This window comes from Mesoplodon densirostris, chromosome 3, assembly GCF_025265405.1.
Source record: "Mesoplodon densirostris isolate mMesDen1 chromosome 3, mMesDen1 primary haplotype, whole genome shotgun sequence".
Lineage (NCBI taxonomy): Eukaryota > Metazoa > Chordata > Mammalia > Artiodactyla > Ziphiidae > Mesoplodon > Mesoplodon densirostris.
The window spans coordinates 175,589,285-175,608,462 of NC_082663.1; the positions used below are offsets into that span (position 1 = coordinate 175,589,285).

At 59.7% G+C, this 19,178-nt stretch overlaps 1 protein-coding gene across 1 annotated transcript in view; it reads right to left on the bottom strand.

The window, feature by feature from the left end:
• The window catches only part of OBSCN (obscurin, cytoskeletal calmodulin and titin-interacting RhoGEF), a 134,137-nt gene that overhangs the window by 38,321 nt on the left and 76,638 nt on the right, over positions 1-19,178 (bottom strand). Inside the window, 15 exon segments of the mRNA XM_060092645.1 lie at positions 190-468; positions 1,267-2,125; positions 2,631-3,004; positions 3,601-3,876; positions 4,008-4,295; positions 4,622-4,897; positions 5,695-5,967; positions 12,326-12,401; positions 12,575-12,771; positions 13,093-13,365; positions 13,978-14,250; positions 14,353-14,619; positions 14,833-15,099; positions 16,393-16,656; positions 18,093-18,356. Coding sequence (XP_059948628.1) covers positions 190-468; positions 1,267-2,125; positions 2,631-3,004; positions 3,601-3,876; positions 4,008-4,295; positions 4,622-4,897; positions 5,695-5,967; positions 12,326-12,401; positions 12,575-12,771; positions 13,093-13,365; positions 13,978-14,250; positions 14,353-14,619; positions 14,833-15,099; positions 16,393-16,656; positions 18,093-18,356 — 4,506 coding nt within the window.

Here is a 19,178-nt window from a genome sequence, read left to right on the forward strand (position 1 = left end):
GGGCACCTCCAAACCTTTCCAGGTTCCTCCCCAGCCCAGCCACCTCTCAAGGGGGCTCCAAGAGAACACTCCATCCTCCACAAGACATTCCAGCCCCAAATCCTGCCTGGCCTGAGGTCAACGGTCTCCAGCACTGCCTCTCCCAGCCAGGATCCCACCCTGACCCATCAAACCCGACCGTGCACTCACGGTCCACGCGGAGCTCCGCTTTGGTAGAGGACACACCCACGCTGTTCTCAGCCAGGCAGCGGTAGACACCCATGTCTGCTGGCACCACAGCTGTGATGATGAGCTGGTGGCCGCCCTGCTGGTCCTCACTGATCATGTAGTGGTCATCCTCCTCCAGCACCCTCCCGTCCTTGAACCAGCGCACATTGGGCACGGGCTGGCCTGTCACCACACAGTCAAAGCTCACGGGGTACCCATCCAGCACCTCCTGATTCTGTAGCTCCGTCAGGAACACCGGGGCTGGGAGGGACGGGCAGGACATAGGACACGTTAGCCTCAGGCTCCTCCAAGTCGCCCCAGCTGCCAGCGGTTCAATGTGAATGATCTGCACGGCACCCATTCACATGAGTGCTCACAGAATGGGCAGCTAAACAGAATTCTGTCTCTGCCAGCTGAGCTCTTCCCTCCTCCCCATGCTCTAGAAGAATCCTCTCTTCGTTAGCCTGGTTCCCAAGCTACCAAGAGGCCAGAGAGATAGCAGACAGGAAATGGGGAAGCAAGGGAAGTCAAGGGAAGACCTAGGTTGGTTGTCTGGGGTTGGAAGCGTGCCAGTAGCTCAGAACTAAAGAGGAGGAAGGATGCTGTGCGTTATTCATGATGCCTCCTGTGTTGTTCCTAGGGAGAGGCAAGTAAACAGTGAAATGACTTTTTAATTAACTTTAGTTGCTGGAGTGGGAAATGGGGTTCAGGCTGGACTAGGTAGAACCTCACCTTTTATACAGATTATATCTGAAACCCTCGCGGGGGAAACAATAACCCTAAAGTCTAGGATGTCAGTATTCCCGAATCCATTTCACAGAACAGAACTCTGAGGCTCCAAGAGGCTAACCAGTAGCAGGCAGAGCTGGGATTTCAGCTGAGCTCTGTCTAACCCCAACGTCAGGGCTCCTCCCAGCTCAGTGGGCTGCATCTGCGAACAGCCAGAAGCTAAAGCCCCTTGAGCTAAACCTCCTTGAGATTTCAGCTGACCCTGGTCACCGCTGCTGCCTTCGCTCTTCCTCTCCCCTCACCCCTGACCCAGGCAGCTTGCAGACTCACCTGCCTCTGTGGCCAGTACTGGCTCTGGAGGCGCTGCAGGGGTGGGGGCCACCTTGCCAATGCGCATCTCCACCCCATGCAGCCCCTGCTCTGACAGGCTGATGTCCACTCCGCCGTCCAGCGTGCCAAACATGTCCCGGAACCAGGTGGCTGCCCGGCGGGCCTCGGCAAGCGTCTCGAAGCGGATGCAGATGGACTGTTCATCTTCGCGGTATGTCTGCCAGTCCCCAGGCTCCTCGGGCTCTGCCTTGCCCTTGTCAGCGCTCAAGATCTCCTCTTCTGAAACCTCTGCCGGGCCCTTGGTGCGGAAGAGGCGGTGCAGCCGCCGGGCTGCCCGGCGGAGGTTGTCATCCAGCTCACTCCCAGAGGAACTCTCGGTCTCACTCTCTGTCCCACTGACCACCACACAGGCACTGTGGGCTACACGGCCAAACTTGTTGCTCACCTCACAGGCATAGTGGCCAGCGTCGGCCCGGCCCAGGCTAGTGACCAGCAGAGAGCAGGTGCCATCCCCAAGCTGGTCAATGTGGTGGTGCCGGCCATCAGTCAGCTGCACACCGTCCTTCAGCCAGTGGGCACGCACATCTGTCTTGCTGGACACGACACACTCCAGATGCAGGACATCTCCCACCCGTGCCACGGTGTCCCCAAACGTGCGGCAGAACACAGGCCCCTCCTGCTGCTGCACCTCCTTCCGGACCTTATAGCCCTTGAAGGCAGCCTGGATCTTCACTGCTGCCTTGTCCATGGATAGGTCATCCAAGTCCCCAACGCTCAGGTCTCCTGGTGGTGGGGGTACTGAAGCTGGCTCCTCCTGCTGCTTTTGTGGCTTCCCAGAAGGGGCTGCTGGGGCCTCAACCTGTGTGCACAGATAGGGTGGGGCACCTGAGGCCCAGGACAGGGCAAGGATTGTGTAGGGACACACACAGGGAAGGGGGAAGCAGGGCCCAGGTCTCCTGCCCCAGCTCCACGCCTTGCTCCAGCAGGCCTGCTGCCTGCTACCTGCTGTCAACTGCACTACCCTCACAGAGGCCGAATGCCTGATGGCTTCTGTGGCTCCCAAAAAGCAAGCTCACCCTCCCTAAATCTGCTTTCACCAGAGCAGGACAGAGTTGTGACGAATACCAAGGAGAGAGAGGTTCCAGCTCTTCAGAAAAGAAGTTTTAACAGCCAGGTGGATGGATCGATGGATGGGTAGATGGATGACCAACAGATGGGCAGATGGTGGGTGGGCGGAAGAATGGATAAACAGATGGTGGATGGACCGACGGACAACAGTGGATAGATGATGTGTGGATGAATGACAGAGTGGCAAAGATCTAAGAGACCCAGGCCTGTCCTTGTAGGTCAAGTTGGAGGCTCACCTTGCTGGCCAGTGGTGAGGCACTGGCCCTCCCAGCCTTCTTGAGGTAGGTAACCAGGGAAGGAGTGCCCGCACGGGACTCGTCGTCAGAGCTGGTGTGTGAGAGGTCAGCCTCGCCAGTGCGTGCCAGCTCGTCAGCCGTGGAAGAGTCCTCAGAGAGGTCAGGAGCCTCCTGCTCTACCGCCTGCCGCAGGCTCTGCAGGCGCCCGTCCTCCTCAGGCAGCTCGCTGATGGAGTCCAGCGTAGGCTCTCGGCTCATGCGGCGCTTCCGGGCCAGGGCCTCCCACAGGAGATGCAGGTCGCCTTCCTGGGCCGCCTCAGGGGGCAGGCTGGGCTGTGTGGGGACCTCATCCCCAGATTCTGGGGTCAGCACCACTGAGGAGGGCAGGAAATGGGTCAGTCAGGCAGGGACAGAGCCATCACCCCAGGCCGGCGTTAGCTACTGACCACGGTTCCCCTTATAGGCCTCTGCTGCCTGCCTGGGCCCCCAAGAGTTCTGATGCACCACATGTACAAGGTTTTAGAGGCTCTGAATGGCCCTCTCTAGGCCTCAGCATCCCCTGATCAAGCCAGGCCTCAGTCTTCCTCCTGCCCAGGAGGGAATGACCACAGGGAACACCAGGCCAGGTTCAGTGCAGGTGCAGGGGAGCTCAGAGTGCAGGGGGCTCAGAGTGCAGGGATCCAAGGCTTTAAAGAACCAGCAGTGGGCACCAAGGGCTGCACTGGCCAGAATCCCACTCAGAGAGCGATGTAACCTCAGATGCCAGTGATGTGGGTTCCGACAGGAGGCTGAGCCACACCGATCTGTGCATCTCCCCACCCCGGGCGTCAGTCTTTCTTGGTGTGAGGTAGTGTCCTCAAGAGGACCGCCTGCAGTTCCCCGAGGGAGAGCCAGTGAGCAAGAGGGCTGGCCCACTCCATATCCCAGGGCTCCTCCCTCCCCTGGGCACGCTGGGCCCTGGGAGACATACCCTGGAAGGCAGCAGCTGCCACAGAGACCGGGTCCCGTGCAGGGGCGCAGCGATACTCGCCCTGGTCCTCCGCTGAGAAGTCCCGAATCAACAGCGTCTGCCGCTGACCCCGGCAGAGAAGCTGGAAGCGCCCACTGGGCTGGATGCGCTCCGTTCCCTTCAGCCAGATGACCTCACCAGCCTCGGCCACCTCACACTCCAGACACAAGTCTTCCCCAGCTGCCACCTGCCGGCTCTCAGGGGCAGGGGGTGCAGGCGCGGGCTCCTGGGGCTCTGCTGGGAGCAGTGATCAGGAACAGGAGGGGTGCATCAGTAAGGACACGGCAGGGACCCCCAGCTTAGAGAGGGCTTGAGGGCTCCAGGCTGGACCCCAACCCTCATAAACCAGGACCAAGGCGGCAACTCACCAAGCCTCACCGTCTGGGGCAGGTACACAGGCTCCCCAGCGCCTGCCGCGCCCACTGCGGCCACACGGAAGCGGTAGGTCTCGCCGGGGGCCAGGCCATCCACCAGGCACTCGGGCCCGGGCACCAGCTCGTGGCACAGCTCCCACTCTCCTGTGGTCGCTGCCTTCATCTCTACCCGATAGCCACAGAGACCGCCTCCGCCGTCACTCGTGGGGGCCACCCAAGACAGTGTCACGGAGCTGCCACTGCGCCCCACCACCTCGGCGTCCTCTGGGGGGTCGGGGAGGCCTGCGGGGGCAGGCAGTAGGCACAAGGTCAGTGCAGCGGCTGGCAGTCGGCACCCGCAGCCCCGCCCACCCTGGGGTCTGCTGGTGGGGCACGGTGTGGTCCACCCCTCAGAGTCCTGTGAGCAGCTGTGCCCCACAGCCCGGCCTTTCTGAGGGGGTGAGGAAGGTGCATGTGAGTCACAGGAAGACTGTGTGCCCAGAGGCCACCCAGCGTGCGGGGCCACGGAGAGCCCCCAGCAGCCTCTGAAGCTGAAACCTCCTGTCCCCCGACCTGTCTCCCCAAGAGCCCTGGACCCGAGCTGCAGCAGGCAGACCCAAGCTACCCACCCAGCACAGTGAGCCTCGCAGAGGCCACGGCATCACGGGCGGCGAAGGTGACCTCGCCAGCGTGGTGCAGCCGGGCCCGGTGCAGCAGCAGGGTGTGGTGGCTGCCGTCGGCGGTGACTGTCCAGTCTGCGTCGTCAGGCTGCACCGAGGCTCCGTTTATGTACCAGGTCGCCTCACCCACCGGCACTGTCTCGCTGAGCGTGCAGCTGAAGCTGGCCTGCCCCCCGGCCAGCACGGCTGCGTCCTGGGGTGCCTCCAAGACCTCCAAGCGCCAGCCTGCAGGGCGGGGTGGCAGTGTGAGCTCAGGGGCCAAGGGGTGGCCTGGGGCGGGGGCGACTCGGAGACACCCATGCCACCCCCTCCCGTCACCCCCGAGAAGAGGAGGGCACCAGCCTCAGGTGGGAGTGGCCTCAGAGATCAACGTCCCCAAGGCTACCACCCCATGCTCCTATGGGCAAGTCTCAGAAATCGATGCCCTTCCCAGAGGCCCCAGCTTCCCCCCCCGCCCCCACACTCCACCCCTGACCAAGCAGCTGGGTACCCAGTGGGAGGAGTCTCCGAGACCCACGCCCCCCTGCTGCCCCAGCCCTGGCCTACTACCCACAGCCAAATATCCAGTGAGAGGGGTCTCAGTAACCTATGTCCCCTCCTAGGACCCAACCCCCCTCGCACCCCACAGTGTGATATCTTGTGGGAGGGTTCCAAAAGGCTCATGCCTCCTGCATCCCTGGCCTCAGCCCCTCCCCCTGCACCCAAGCAGTGAGGTATCCGGTATCTGGTGGGAGAGGTTGAAGAGTCCCGAGTTCCCACACCATGGCCCTAGCCCACCCACCCCCGCCCCCTGAAGCATGTGGTATTTGGTAGGATGGGTCTGAGAGACTCACACACAGCCTGTGGTCCCAGCTCCACCCCCAGCATCCCTGCAGTGGGTGATCCCGTGGGAGGGGTCTCAGCAGCCCCCCTACATCCCCACCCTCCCACACTCTTGCAGTGGGGTATCAGGGGGAGGGGTCACAGAGAACCACCCTCCCCCCCTTGGACCCAGCCCACCCTCCCGACCCCACAACTCTAACCCCGGACTGTGAGGAATGCAGATGTCACCACGTCCCCCGCCAGGAAGGTCACCCGGCAGCTGTCTCGAGGCCGCAGGTTTTTGAGCAGCAGCAGGTGCCGCAGGCCGTTCTCAAAGTAAACCACCTCGGCGTTCTCAGAGGTGCGCACCGGCTCGTCATCCAGCAGCCAGGTGTGGGCGGCCACCTCCGGCTGGGACAAGAGGCACTCGAACAGCGCCTCACCGCCCTCAGGCACGTCCACGTTTTCCAGGCCTCTCACCACAGTGTTTTTGGCTGCAGAAGAAAAGGTGGCTCAGGGCATTCTCAGGGCTTCTCCAGCCCAGCACCCCCAAGAGTCACGTGGAAGAGCCCCCCTCAGGACAAAGGGCCTAAGAGAATGCAGCCAGGTGGAGGGCGTCTGGGTGTCCACCTGAAGTAGCCACACAGGGACCTCCTGAGGATGGGCCCTGCCCATCCCCATGCCATCACCAGACCTGCAGCTGGGAAGGAGGGTCCTCTCCACCTCACACGTAAGAAGCCTCACGAATGTTCACAGACTGAAAATTCACTGGCGGCCACGGTCGGGCTCAAACCCAGACGGAGGTTTATGCCTCTCAGCTTTGCTGCAGCATGGGGCTCTGGAAAAGTGTTCCATTCCTTTCCTCCCCCAGCCAGGCTGGCAGACCTGTTGGGCTGCTCCCCTCACTCACTCAGACCAGACAGACCTCTGCCCTAATTTTCAGCCTGACCTAATTCTCTTGTACCTACAGCCCAGGGGTCAGTAATAAGCAGCTATGCATTTTCCATGGAAGCCATGATGTCAGGACTGGGCATGCCAGGCCCCAGATCCAGCTCAATGCCTGGTCCCCAAGGGCTTGCCACCTCCAAGAGCCAATTCCCATGACAGGCCACCTGGACCCAAGGTGATCCAGTGGGCTTCAAAGTCCACGGGGGTTTCCTGAATGAGGTGGATCTCTGAGGATGGGTAGGGGAGGTGTCCAGGCAAGGGAAGAAATAAGAGGGGACACCATGATGGGACTGAAGAGGGGTTCATGGCGGGGGAAAGCAGGGACCCAGGCCAGTGGGGTGAAGGACGTAAAACGAGGTGGGGGGCGATAGGCAGGGGTGAAGTCAGGCAGGAAAGGAGCACCACATCACCCAAGGCTGTACAGGATGCTGGGGAGGTCTGACCTTGACCCACATGACAGCAAGGAGCCACTGCGGTCACCGAGGGGGTGGCAGCCTGGCCGAAGCGCCAGGCCCACAGCCCCAGCTGCTGTCTGGGATATGCACCCCGAATGGAACCAGCACAAAGACCTGATGCTCCCTCCTAGCTCATCCACAGAGTCCACACACCCCTCAGGCAGGGGTGTCCACTCTGGACAGGGGTCCCCAAGGAGTTAAGAGGGGAGGGCATCTCAGAGCAGAGGACCCACGGGGCCCATCCACATCCCTCTCCTTGCCACCCTCCTGGCCCTGGTCTGCTCACATCACAGACCAGACTCCCCCCATAACCCTGGCTCCTTTCTTCCCCAGGTCAGAACTGACGGAACCAACAGGGACCTAGGAGTGCGTCCCACATCTCCACTGTGCTTGGATGGCTGAGACCAGCCCCATCAGGGTTGCAGCTGTTCTTGGCCGCGATGAGATGGGTCGGGGGCAGGGAGAAGGCTGGGCCTGCAATCAGCGCTGGAATTCACCCTCCTTAGCTCCTATCCAAGGATCAAGGCTGCTTTATTTCTATAAAATCCCAGATATGAAAGCAGCAGTGGTGAGCCCCTGAGGCCTCCCTCCTGCCATCTCATGCTTCTCTGCATTTGGTTCTCTCCTCCCTGCCTGAGGCCTGAAGGCTCTGCCCCAGATGTCCACAGGCCCCCATCCCCGCTGCCTCCTTCAGGCCCAGGTTCACACTGCAGCCCCTCCCCACAGCTCTTCTCACATTTTCCTTCAGCTCCCACAGGAATGTCACCCCTGAAGGGAGAGAGTTTTGTCTGTTCACTGCTGTGCCCCCGGGGGCCCCCCAGTAAAAAGTGTTTAAAAACTTTAAGTTATTGAACTAGTGTGTGAATGGGGTCTGAGTGACCTCAGGCGGCCAGTGGCCCAGACCAGGTCCCACCTGCTCTTTCAGCTTGGATGGCCCCCTGACAACTGCCAGCTCACTCACCACTGGGAACGTTTCAGGTTTTCCCAAATAGAAAGTGGCTTCAGCCAAATGGCACCTCCGCCCCTGCAGAGCTGCAGCCCATCGTCTCCCCTCCTTGGCCCCCCATAGGCTATCCTGGCTGTGTTGCAGATAGGGAAGTGGGGCTCAGGGCATCCTCTGAGTGACCCGCCCGGGAAGGGGCACAGCTGGGGTCTGAACTCAGTGTTCGTGGAGCGCAGCCAGTGGCCCTCCTCCGCTCTGGGACACAGCCCCATCTATGGCCACACAGGCCCCAGGCCTGCCCACCCAGCCGCTTGCCTGGAGGCTGCCTCCCTGCCTGCCTCTACCTCCACCCCTCCCCCCGACAGGGTGTTCTGGATACAGATTCTTCAAGCAGCCTCTGCCCTTGTGTGTTCTAGCTGTGCCGTCCTGTCAGGCTGCCTGGGGAGGAGAAGGGGTCTGGGTGGGTAGGCTCAGAGCCTAAGATCTGCTTACTGGGATCCCATCTTTCTAGCACGCTGTCACTGCCTGCCATTTCACCATTATGGCTCCATGTGAGCAGCACCATAGCTGTGCTGGGCCTGGGGCTGCCCGCCAGGCGGCCTCACCTTGCACTTGCAGCAGGGCCACCACGCGGGTGCCCGCGGCCTCACAAGTATAGATGCCGCTGTCGCAGGGCAAGGCCGGCCTGAAGGACAGCCTGGCCACGGTCCAGTCCTGCTCTATGATGACACGGCGCCCATCAGCGCACACTTCCTGCTCGTCCATCGTCCACGTGGCCTGCACGGGCCGTGAGTACTGGCAGAGGAGTTCAGCCGGGCCACCCTCCTCCACTGCCAGGTCCTGCATGGCACTGACCACTTCCACTGTGGGATCTGTCGGCCGACAGGCCAGGCACGCGTCAGCTGGAGCAGCGTGACTGCGGCCCACCCACCCTCTGCAGTCAGCATCAGCGACTCAGAGGCAAGCAAAAGCAGGGCTGTGGTAGAAGGGGGACCCACCCCGGTGACCCAGGGCCCTCCACATGGGGCAAACCTTGCCCCCATACACCCCTGCCCACAGCAGACTGTTGGCTCAGTCTCCATCCACTGGGCCTCTCTTAGCCACTGTTTCCCCTGAGTCCCTCACTTCCTCTAGCCCAGGGTGCATGTTGCCCCAGTAGGACACAACAACCACTCCTGAAAGACCTTGGGCCCGTTCGGGCTCCACAGCTCCGATGGGCACTTGGCACCCCCAGCCCGACTTATCCCTTCTCCAGGGGCCTTGTTGCCCACCCCCTCAGGGCTCCCATCCCATCTCCATCTGTTGAAATCCTATCAACAAAAGGTTTGCAGCTCTGACCTGGGCAAATGTCCACATTTATTCTGCAGGAGCACGGAGGAGGCCAGTTGACAAATATGCCAGTCGAAGCCACACTGGGCTGCTGTGCTAGAAGTGCCCAGTGCCCCCACTGGGAGGGGGGCTGAGGGGGTTCCCTGGAAGCCCACTACCCTCCCCAAGGACTAGCTCTTTCCCAGTAAGGGCGCAAGACCCTGACCAAGCCAACAGCACAGGAAGCAGCTACAAGCAAGGACAGTGCAGGCCATGCCCGGGGCTGGGAAAGCTGCCTTCACCTCCAGGCTGCTCTCTGGGTATGTGACTGAGGGAGGGGCAACCGCAGAGTGGTGGCCAGGTGGGCAGCTGTGCCCAGGGCCCTATAAGCAGGTGGGAATGGGGTCGGCCTCCAGTTTCACTGCTGAGTCCGGCCTTCTTTCTCATCCCCCAGGTGGGACTGCAGCCTGCCCACAGTGCCCACTCATGGTACACACGGAGAGATGCCCAGTCTGTGTGCTGGAGGCCAGTCCCTGAACTCCCACCCTGGGAGCCCGCAGGAAGCGTGCAGGGGCAGCAGGGGCAGAAGCTCCAGCATAGGGCAGGGTTCCATCGGCTGGTACCTTTGACCAACAACTTGGCCCTGGAGACCAAGGGCCCTGCCCGGAAGGTGATGATGCCTGAGTCAGCGACCCCCAGGCCTGAGAGCGTGAGAGAGTGGAAGGTCCCATCACGCACGGAGATGGCACTCTGGGGGCCGTCCTGCAGCAGGGTCCCATCCAGCCACCAGTGGGCCTCCGGCCCACCCGCACGGGACACCTCACAGGAGAACGTGGCCACCTCCCCCGCAAAGACGTCCACGTTCTGTAAGCCACGTACCAGGCATGGTGCTGCCTCTGTGCAGGAGGGCAAAAGGGGGGGAGCTGGGGGTACGCTGGGTCTGTGGGGCCACCCTGAGGTCCACCACGCTGGAGACAGCCTGGGGCTGGGGTCTAGAAATCTACCCAGGCAAGCTGACACCCCCGTTCACAGAATGAGACATGAAGACCACCCATAGCCTGTGGAAAGCCAGCTCAGCCCCCCTGCACCTCACAGCCCCCTTCAGAACATGTTCGGTTTCATCAAAGGAGACCAATGACCTGCATCTCAACCTTTTCAGAAGGCAGAATTGGCAAGCCCCAAGTCCCATGGCTGCCATTTTTATGGGGTTCGGTGTGGGATAGAGAAGAGAGGTCATAGGGTCCACCTCTCTGAGAGGGAGGGTGTCTGCTCAGGAAGTGAGCCTTCCTTCCTGGGGTTGTGGAAGCAGATGCTTCTCCCATCCCCAGAAGGCCATTTGTCCAGATGTCCCCTAAGGTCCTTTTGGCCCTAAGGCTCTGGTGCCCTATGCAAAATGGCAATTTCCCCCTGACCTGTCACACAGCAGGGCGTGAGCCCAGGGGGTTTCCCAGATGCCTACTCTGTGCCTGCACACCCGCCCCAGCCAGGCTCTCCCTCAGAAGCCCTCCACGTCCCTCCTAGGCATGCACCATCAACTCTCCAGTCCCGGGCCCACACCAGCCCCTCCATGTTTTCCCAAGAGTGCACATCTAACTGTATCCCCAAACCTACTCCACCAGCTCCCCATTCCCATCTTCAGCACAGTTCCCAAGCTTCCCTGTACCCCACCAACCACCCATCTGCACAAGCTCATGCTCATGGCTCTCTGCCTGAAGCCACAGCTGCTGTCTGTACGTGAGCCAGTTCAACCCAACTGGGGACACCGGGTTGAGAGGGGCCAAGGCACTTCCCTCAGTGGGATCTGCAAGACCAGACCCAGCTCCATGCTGCCTCTCACAGACACCCACTCTGATGAATACATGAGGCCCTTCCTGGCCTGACTCTGCTCAGGACACACAGGATACTGCCCCTTCCCATCATTCAACTTGAGGACACTGCACTCTGGAGGCTTTCCCAGCCTCACAGGCCACAATGAAGACTCGGGGTGGGGACACCTGGGACTCAGGACACACTGTCTCCATGTACAACTCCCCCAGCAGACTGGGGACTCCCTGAGGGGAGAGCTGCAAGTGGCCCCTCTCGAGGTAGATAGTAAATATATGATGGATAGACAGTGGATGGATGAGTGGATGGATGGTGGATGGATGGACAGATAATGGATAAATGATGGCTGGCTGGATGGCTGAATGGTAGATGGATAAACGGATGGATGGGTGGATGAATGGGTAGATGGTGGACAGATGGATGGACGGGTGGACATAGGGATGGATGGTAGTAGAATGATGGTTAGATGGATGGATGGATGATTGATGGTGGATAGATGGTGGATAGATGAGTAGATGCTAGATGCATGGGGAGATGGTGGATGGATGGATGGATAGATGGATGAGTTAATGATGGATAGATGGTGGATGGATAAATGTATTGATGGTAGATAATTGTGGGTGGATGGATGGATAGACGATGGATGCTGGATGAATGGATGGATGCTGGATAAATGGATGGACAGATGGATCGAAGGATGGATGGAGTAGAGGGGTGGATGGATGGATGCATGCATGCATAGATGGATGGGTAAATGGTGGATGGGTTGATGGCCAGTGGATGGTAGATGGACAGGACCAGTATGAGAACCAGGAGTAGGACAGCAAGGGAGGGTCTCTCATGGCCAGGTATCCAGAGATGACTAACTCTGGGGACAAGGTATAACAAGTTGAAGGTCCTTAACTCCTATTTGCATGTCTGGGCTCAGGTACACTAGGCCCCGAACCACTCACGTGTCACAGGTGTGCTATTGTATCAACATCTGGGAGCCTGTCAGGTATGCAGGTATGTGTAAATGTGGACAAGAGCACACAAACCTGCATCACAAGGAGTAGCTATATGGAGGGTACAAGTCCAGAAGGCCCTGCCTCCATCTCAGGGCCCAAGTCCCCAGCAGCCAGACTCCCCATCTCCCTCCTACACACAGCACTGATCCCACACAAGAACCCAACATACACCAGAATTTCTCAGGCTGATCTTCACTAGCCCACCTCCAGTGGCTTTAGTGGTCAAGAGTGGAAAACTGTCACCCCACAGCAAGATCACTGCTGGAAGGCTCAGGTTTCTGGCCTTACCACCTGCCAACAGTTCCTTGAGTAGGGAAACATGGACACCTACAAGCAGGAAGGCTGGGTGTAGGAGGGGGCTGCCCACCTGTGACCTTCAGCTGGGCCTCTGAGCGACATGAGCCCACTTGAAAACTGATGGTTCCAGCATCTTCAGGGGTCACCTGTGGAAGCAGAGATGGGGGCATCAGCCCAGCAGTGCCATTTCAACCACCTCTACTTTGCAAGTCCCCAGCCCACTTCCACTGGAGTTGAAACCTTCCCTCTCTCCCACCCCTGGGTGGTGGGAAGGCCCCTGGATGCATTGCGGGGCACAGGCAGGTCTGGGGAACGCCACCTTGTGCAGAGTGAGCAAGTGGAGTGTGCCATGCTCCACCGTGATGTCGTTCATCTCGTTGGCCTGCAGGGACACCCCTCCCAGGGCCCAGTGGGCCTCCTGGCCCAGGCTCCTTGACAGTCGGCACTGGAAGTGGGCGTCCTGGCCCTCGCTGAGCTGCACATCCTTCAAGGGCTCCAGGATGGTCACCTCAGGGGCTGCATGGGTTGGGGGTGGGGTAGAGGCATGACATCAGCCTCCGTGTCTGGGATGCCCCTCCCCCACCGTCAGTAGCACCTCCCAGTGCCCAGGGTCCGCCCCCAGCACCCCTGCCCCAATTCCCGAAGACAAGCACACTGGGCACCACTGTACCCCAACATCTTGGGTCACCCCAGAAGCACTCATTCATCACCAGTTCCCCACGCTCAAAGGTAGGAAAACTTGTCATCTATCACTGTCCCTTGACAGGGCTTGGCCCAAGGAGGACCTGGATGTTCTGGCCCCAAGCGCAGGGAGCAGTGAGGCCCAGCTCCTGCTACCTGTGACGGTGAGTTGGGCAGAGGATGTGTGGAGGCCCACGTGGAAGGAGACAGTGCCCGCATCCTCGGGAGTCACGCTCTTCAGCCTGAGTGTATGGGTGCGGCCACCCCGCACGGCCACTTCTGTCACCTCACTGCTCTGCAGTGGCAGGCCCTGGAGGCGCCACTCCACATCCACGGCGTCAGCCCGTGACACTTCACAGCTGAACTCTGCTTCCCCGTCGGCCTGCACCTCAGTGTCAACCAGGCCCCGCACAATGGTCACCTCAGGCTCTGGAGTGTGGGCAAAGGGGGCCTTTACCAGCCAAGTCAGAGCACCTGGGCCAAGCTCCCATGCCCCCCGCCCCAACTCACCTCCAGGAAGCCCTCCCAGGCACTCTCATGCTCTTCTCCTGCCACACAGCCTCTATCTGCCCCATGTGAGATTCATCACCCAGTTTGCTCACAACACAGCTCCCTACCACGACACTGAGCTACTGGGGACAGAGCTTGGGCTGGGGGCACCTCTGTTTGGAGGAATTGGTGGGGGTGGGCTGCTTTTGTTCCTTCCCCCCCTCCCCTGTGGCCAGCCCTGCCTTGGCTGGGACATCAGGGAGGCAAGACCTTCCGGACAGACAGGCAGGAGCTCACAGAGGGTGGCCCAGGCCAGGCTGCCCCACCTGCTGGCAGGGGCGGGAGGCAGGGCAGTGTTCAGGGGCTACGGTTTCCTCACCATCGACGCTCTTTTCTAGGGGCACCAGCGCCAGAGTGGTGCAGAGAAAGCTTGTAACCCCAGGGGTCTTAGAGCCACCCCAGAACAGCACCCAGCAAGAGGGGGTACCGGGGTGGGCCAGGTGTGCCCCCAGGGCAGCTGTGTGGGGAGTGGGTGTGGCAGGGAGGGCTCACCTTTGACTCTGAGAGAGGCCAAGGTCTTCTGGCCACCCACCACGCAGGTGTACTCGCCCGAGTCCTCGGCCCCAAGTCCGTGGATCAGCAGCTCACACGTGGCTCCCTTGCGTCGCATCTCATACTTGGGACTCTCTTGCAGTTCCATGCCCTCCTTGAGCCACAGCACGGGGGCCCCAGGCTCTGAGTCATTCAGCTGACAGCACAGCCGGGCCACACCACCCGCCTCCTGCTCTGCACTCTGCAGCTCCGTCTTAAACGTGGGCCTAGGGGCTGGGGGGTCAGGGAGGGGCTCTTAGGGCTGCGACTCAAGGCGCCTGCCAGCTCCATGGGGGCTGAGGGGCCCGGGGAGGGCAGGGGCCTTGGAAAGCTCACCGCGGACAGAGAGGCTGGCAGTACTCTGTGCATGGCCTGTGTCGCAGGTGTAGTCGCCGGCATCCTCCTGCTCAGCACCGTGCACCAGCAGCTCAGCGGCTGTGCCCTCCAGCACCATCTGGTACTTGGCACAGGGGAAGAGCTGCAGGGAGCCCTTGCGCCACTCCACGCTGGCGCCTTCCCGGCTCAGCTCACAGCGCAGGTGTGCCGTTGCACCCTTGTCTACCTCCTGGGCCTGCAGCTCCCGAAGGAACCTCACGGGTGCAACTACAGGGGTGAGGGAGAATATGAGGGCAGGTGCAGGAGCAGCTATGAGGGCAGGGGGGCCCAAAGGCGTGCAGCTAAGGCGGAGAGGTAGCGGGGGGAAGAGCTTCAGGCCAGGTCTGCCCCGCGTTGCACGCGCGAGCCCATGTCACCTCCAGGGTGGAGGTGCGGCCCTGACAATCCCCCACAGTACGTGGGGCCGGCCTCGGGGCCCACCTGTGACGGTGAGGGTGGCACTGGTGGTCTGGGAGCCGCAGGTACAGGTGTATTCTCCAGTGTCCTCCTGGCGCAAGTCCCGAAGCACCAGCTCCGCCATGTGGCCCCGCTGCTGTGGGTTCCTGCGCTCATCAGCCCGCAGCTCCAGGCCACACTTACTCCAGACCACAGCAGCGCTAGGCTCAGACAGCTCACACCGCAGGCTGGCTGAGGTGCCCTCTTCAGCATGCAGGCTCTGCAGTGGCTTCCTGAACACCACCTGTGGGGCTGTGGGGTGGGGGTCAGGGGGTGGAGGGGAGAGAGAAGGTCAGCCCCAAGGCTGGTGCCCAGACACCCAGCCAGGAGACTGGCACCCCAAAACCCAGTCAGACCCACCCAGGGCCTAGGCCAGGTGTGGCCCATGGCTTCACCCCAGCTGCCTGACCTGCCCAAAGCACCCAGTGCCATGGGATCCTGGAGGCTGGAGGTAGAAGTGGAGTCATGGGCCTGGGTCCACTCTAAGGGGAAGGAGGGACTGAACTGGGGGCTATGAGAGGAGCTCTGGATCTGACCCAGGCTATTCTCATGCTGATCTCCATCCAGGAAGCCCACAGAGAGGCCTGTATCCCTCCAGGTCATCAAGGTGGGGGCAGGGGGATCTCCTTGGACCCCTAGGGCGGGGCCATGACCATCAGATCCTAACTAGAGGCTTTGGACTACAAGGAGAAAGTTGACTGCATTATGACGGGTGGAGGGAGGGGAATAAGGGGGGAGTTCTTTCTCTACGGCGAGCTTAAGCCATGTGAGGTCATTTGGCTGGAGATCAGTACGCGGACACAAGGACACTGAACAAAGCTCTAACGGGGCAGCACAAGGGTGACATAAAGAAACTGCATATGGCACAGAGGAGGAAAGCACTCATGGGGAGCCAGTGTGGGCACAAGAGACAAGGGCACAAGTACAGGCTCCCAAGTAAGCCCACAGGGCCATCTTTACCCTTAATGGTCAGCGTGGCAGAGGTCCTCTCCTGCCCGCACACACATGAGTACTCCCCGGCATCCTCCACGGTCAGGTCACGGATCTCCAGCTCACACATGGCCCCGTCCTGCCTCAGGCTCACTCTGTCTCCGGCTCTGAGGATCTCGGGCCCCTTCCTCCACTCCACGGGGGCCGTCTTGCTCAGCTCACAGTGCAGTGTGACCGTGGTCCCTTCCACGGCCTCTTCCTTCTTCAGACCTTCTGTGAACTTGGCAGGCAGGCCTGGAGATGGTCGGAAACACACAAACACTATCACGCTCTCTGAACACACGGAAGAATCAGGACATGCACAGTACAGAGGACACAAAACCCCACTGGACACTGACCACCTGCTGGGTGTGCCCAGTACACACTGTTGACTGTGACATTTAAAGGTCCAACCTGTACATGTGTCACACAACAGACAAGGACCATGTCAGGGACAATAAAAGAATTATGGAAGGAAAAGGATAGTGAGAGAGCAGGGTAGAAAAGGAAACTGAGAGCAGAGAGGTGATGGGCAGCCACCAAATGCCAGTCCACGTGGTCACATGTGGTCTTTACCCCTGATGGTGAGCGTGGCTGATGTCCTCTCCTGCCCGCACACACACGAGTACTCCCCAGCATCCTCCACGGTCAGGCCACGGATCTCCAGCTCACACACGGCTCCATCCTGCCTCAGGCTCACTCTGTCTCCAGCTCTGAGGGTCTCAGGCCCCTTCCTCCACTCCACAGGGGCTGCCTTGCTCAGCTCGCAGTGCAGCGTGGCCGTGGCCCCTTCTGTGGTCTCTTCCTTCCTCAGACCCTTTGTGAACTTGGCGGGCAGGGCTGGGAAAATCAGGAAGACACAAACACTATAACACTCTCTAAAGGCACAGATTAGACACGACATGGACATCACAGAGAAGACACAAAACGCAACTGGACACGGGCAATGTGCTGGGTGTGCCAAGCACACGCTGTGGACTGGGGCTTCCCTCGGCCCAGTCCCTTCAAAGTGTGGCTGCGACACCTTCCGCAGACTCCTCAGGGCACATGTTTGTACGAATCTGCTGGGCAGGGCTGGAGAGGGTTGGACGGTGTGGGGATCATCAGATTCTCTGGAGATTATTGGGGGACAGCACATGCCTGGATGGAGTAAAAGACACAGACTCCAACAGGAAACAGGACAGAACGTGAAGTGACATGAGGGGTGGAAAGCAGCTCAGATACTGGTTGCTCGTGGTTCGCACAATAGCCCAGAAGGAGGAAGGAATTCCGTGGGGTTACGGGAAGAGAGTGGCACTGAATCGAGGAGGGCAGGGAGGATAAGTGCAGGGGGATGCCATGAAGTCAATAATTGGACAACAAAACACAGCTCTGCTTGGCCACACAGGTCTTTACCCCTGACAGTGAGTGTGGATGAGGTTTTCTCCTGACCACATACACACGAGTACTCCCCGGCATCTGCCACAACCAGGCCATGGATCTCCAGCTCACACACGGCTCCGTCCTGCCTCAGGCTCACTCTGTCCCTGGTTCCCAGGGTCTCGGGCCCCTTCCTCCACTCCACGGGGGCTGCCTTGTTCAGCTCACAGCGCAGCATGACCGTGGTCCCTTCCATGGCCTCTTCCTTCCTCAGACCTTTTGTGAACTTGGCAGGCAGGCCTGGAGATGGTCGGAAACACACAAACACTATCACGCTCTCTGAACACACGGAAGAATCAGGACATGCACAGTACAGAGGACACAAAACCCCACTGGACACTGACCACCTGCTGGGTGTGCCCAGTACACACTGTCGACTGTGACATTTAAAGGTCCAACCTGTACATGTGCCACACGGCAGACAGGGACCATGACAGGGACAATAAAATAATTGTGGAAAAATAGATAGCTAGTGGGAAGCAGCCGCATAGCACAGGGAGATCAGCCTGGTGCTTTGTGCCCACCTAGAGGGGTGGGATAGGGAGGGTGGGAGGGAGACATAAGAGGGAGGGGATATGGGAACTTAGATATATGTATAACTGATTCACTTTGGTACAAAGTAGAAATTAACACACCATTTTAAAGCTACTACACTCCAATAAAGATGTTAAAAAAAACAAAAACAAAGGGGGACTTTGAAAAAAAACCCAAAAAACGACGGGGAATTTGAAAAAAAAAGAATTATGGAAGGAAAAGGAACAGGATAGTGAGAGAGCAGGGTAGAAAAGGAAACTGAGAGCACAGAGGTGATGGGCAGACACCAAATGCCAGTCCACGTGGTCACATGTGGTCTTTACCCCTGACGGTGAGCGTGGCTGATGTCCTCTCCTGCCCGCACACACACGAGTACTCCCCAGCATCCTCCACGGTCAGGCCACGGATCTCCAGCTCACACACGGCTCCATCCTGCCTCAGGCTCACTCTGTCTCCAGCTCTGAGGGTCTCAGGCCCCTTCCTCCACTCCACAGGGGCTGCTTTGCTCAGCTCACAGCGCAGCGTGGCCGTGGTCTCTTCTGTGGCCTCCTCCTTCCTCAGACCCTTTGTGAACTTGGCGGGCAGGGCTGGGAAAATCAGGAAGACACAAACACTATAACACTCTCTAAAGGCACAGATTAGACACGACATGGACATCACAGAGAAGACACAAAACGCAACTGGACACGGGCAATGTGCTGGGTGTGCCAAGCACACGCTGTGGACTGGGGCTTCCCTCGGCCCAGTCCCTTCAAAGTGTGGCTGCGACACCTTCCGCAGACTCCCCAGGGCACATGTTTGTACGAATCTGCTGGGCAGGGCTGGAGAGGGTTGGACGGTGTGGGGATCATCAGATTCTCTGGAGATTATTGGGGGACAGCACATGCCTGGATGGAGTAAAAGATACAGACTCCAACAGGAAACAGGACAGAACGTGCAGTGACACGAGGGGTGGAAAGCAGCTCAGATGCTCGTTGCTCGTGGTTCGCACAATAGCCCAGAAGGAGGAAGGAATTCCGTGGGGTTACGGGAAGAGAGTGGCACTGAATCGAGGAGGGCAGGGAGGATAAGTGCAGGGGGATGCCATGAAGTCAATAATTGGACAACAAAACACAGCTCTGCTTGGCCACACAGGTCTTTACCCCTGACAGTGAGTGTGGATGAGGTTTTCTCCTGACCACACACACACGAGTACTCCCCGGCATCTGCCACAACGAGGCCACGGATCACCAGCTCACACACGGCTCCGTCCTGCCTCAGGCTCACTCTGTCCCTGGTTCCCAGGGTCTCGGGCCCCTTCCTCCACTCCACGGGGGCTGCCTTGTTCAGCTCACAGCGCAGCATGACCGTGGTCCCCTCCATGGCCTCTTCCTTCCTCAGACCTTTTGTGAACTTGGCAGGCAGGCCTG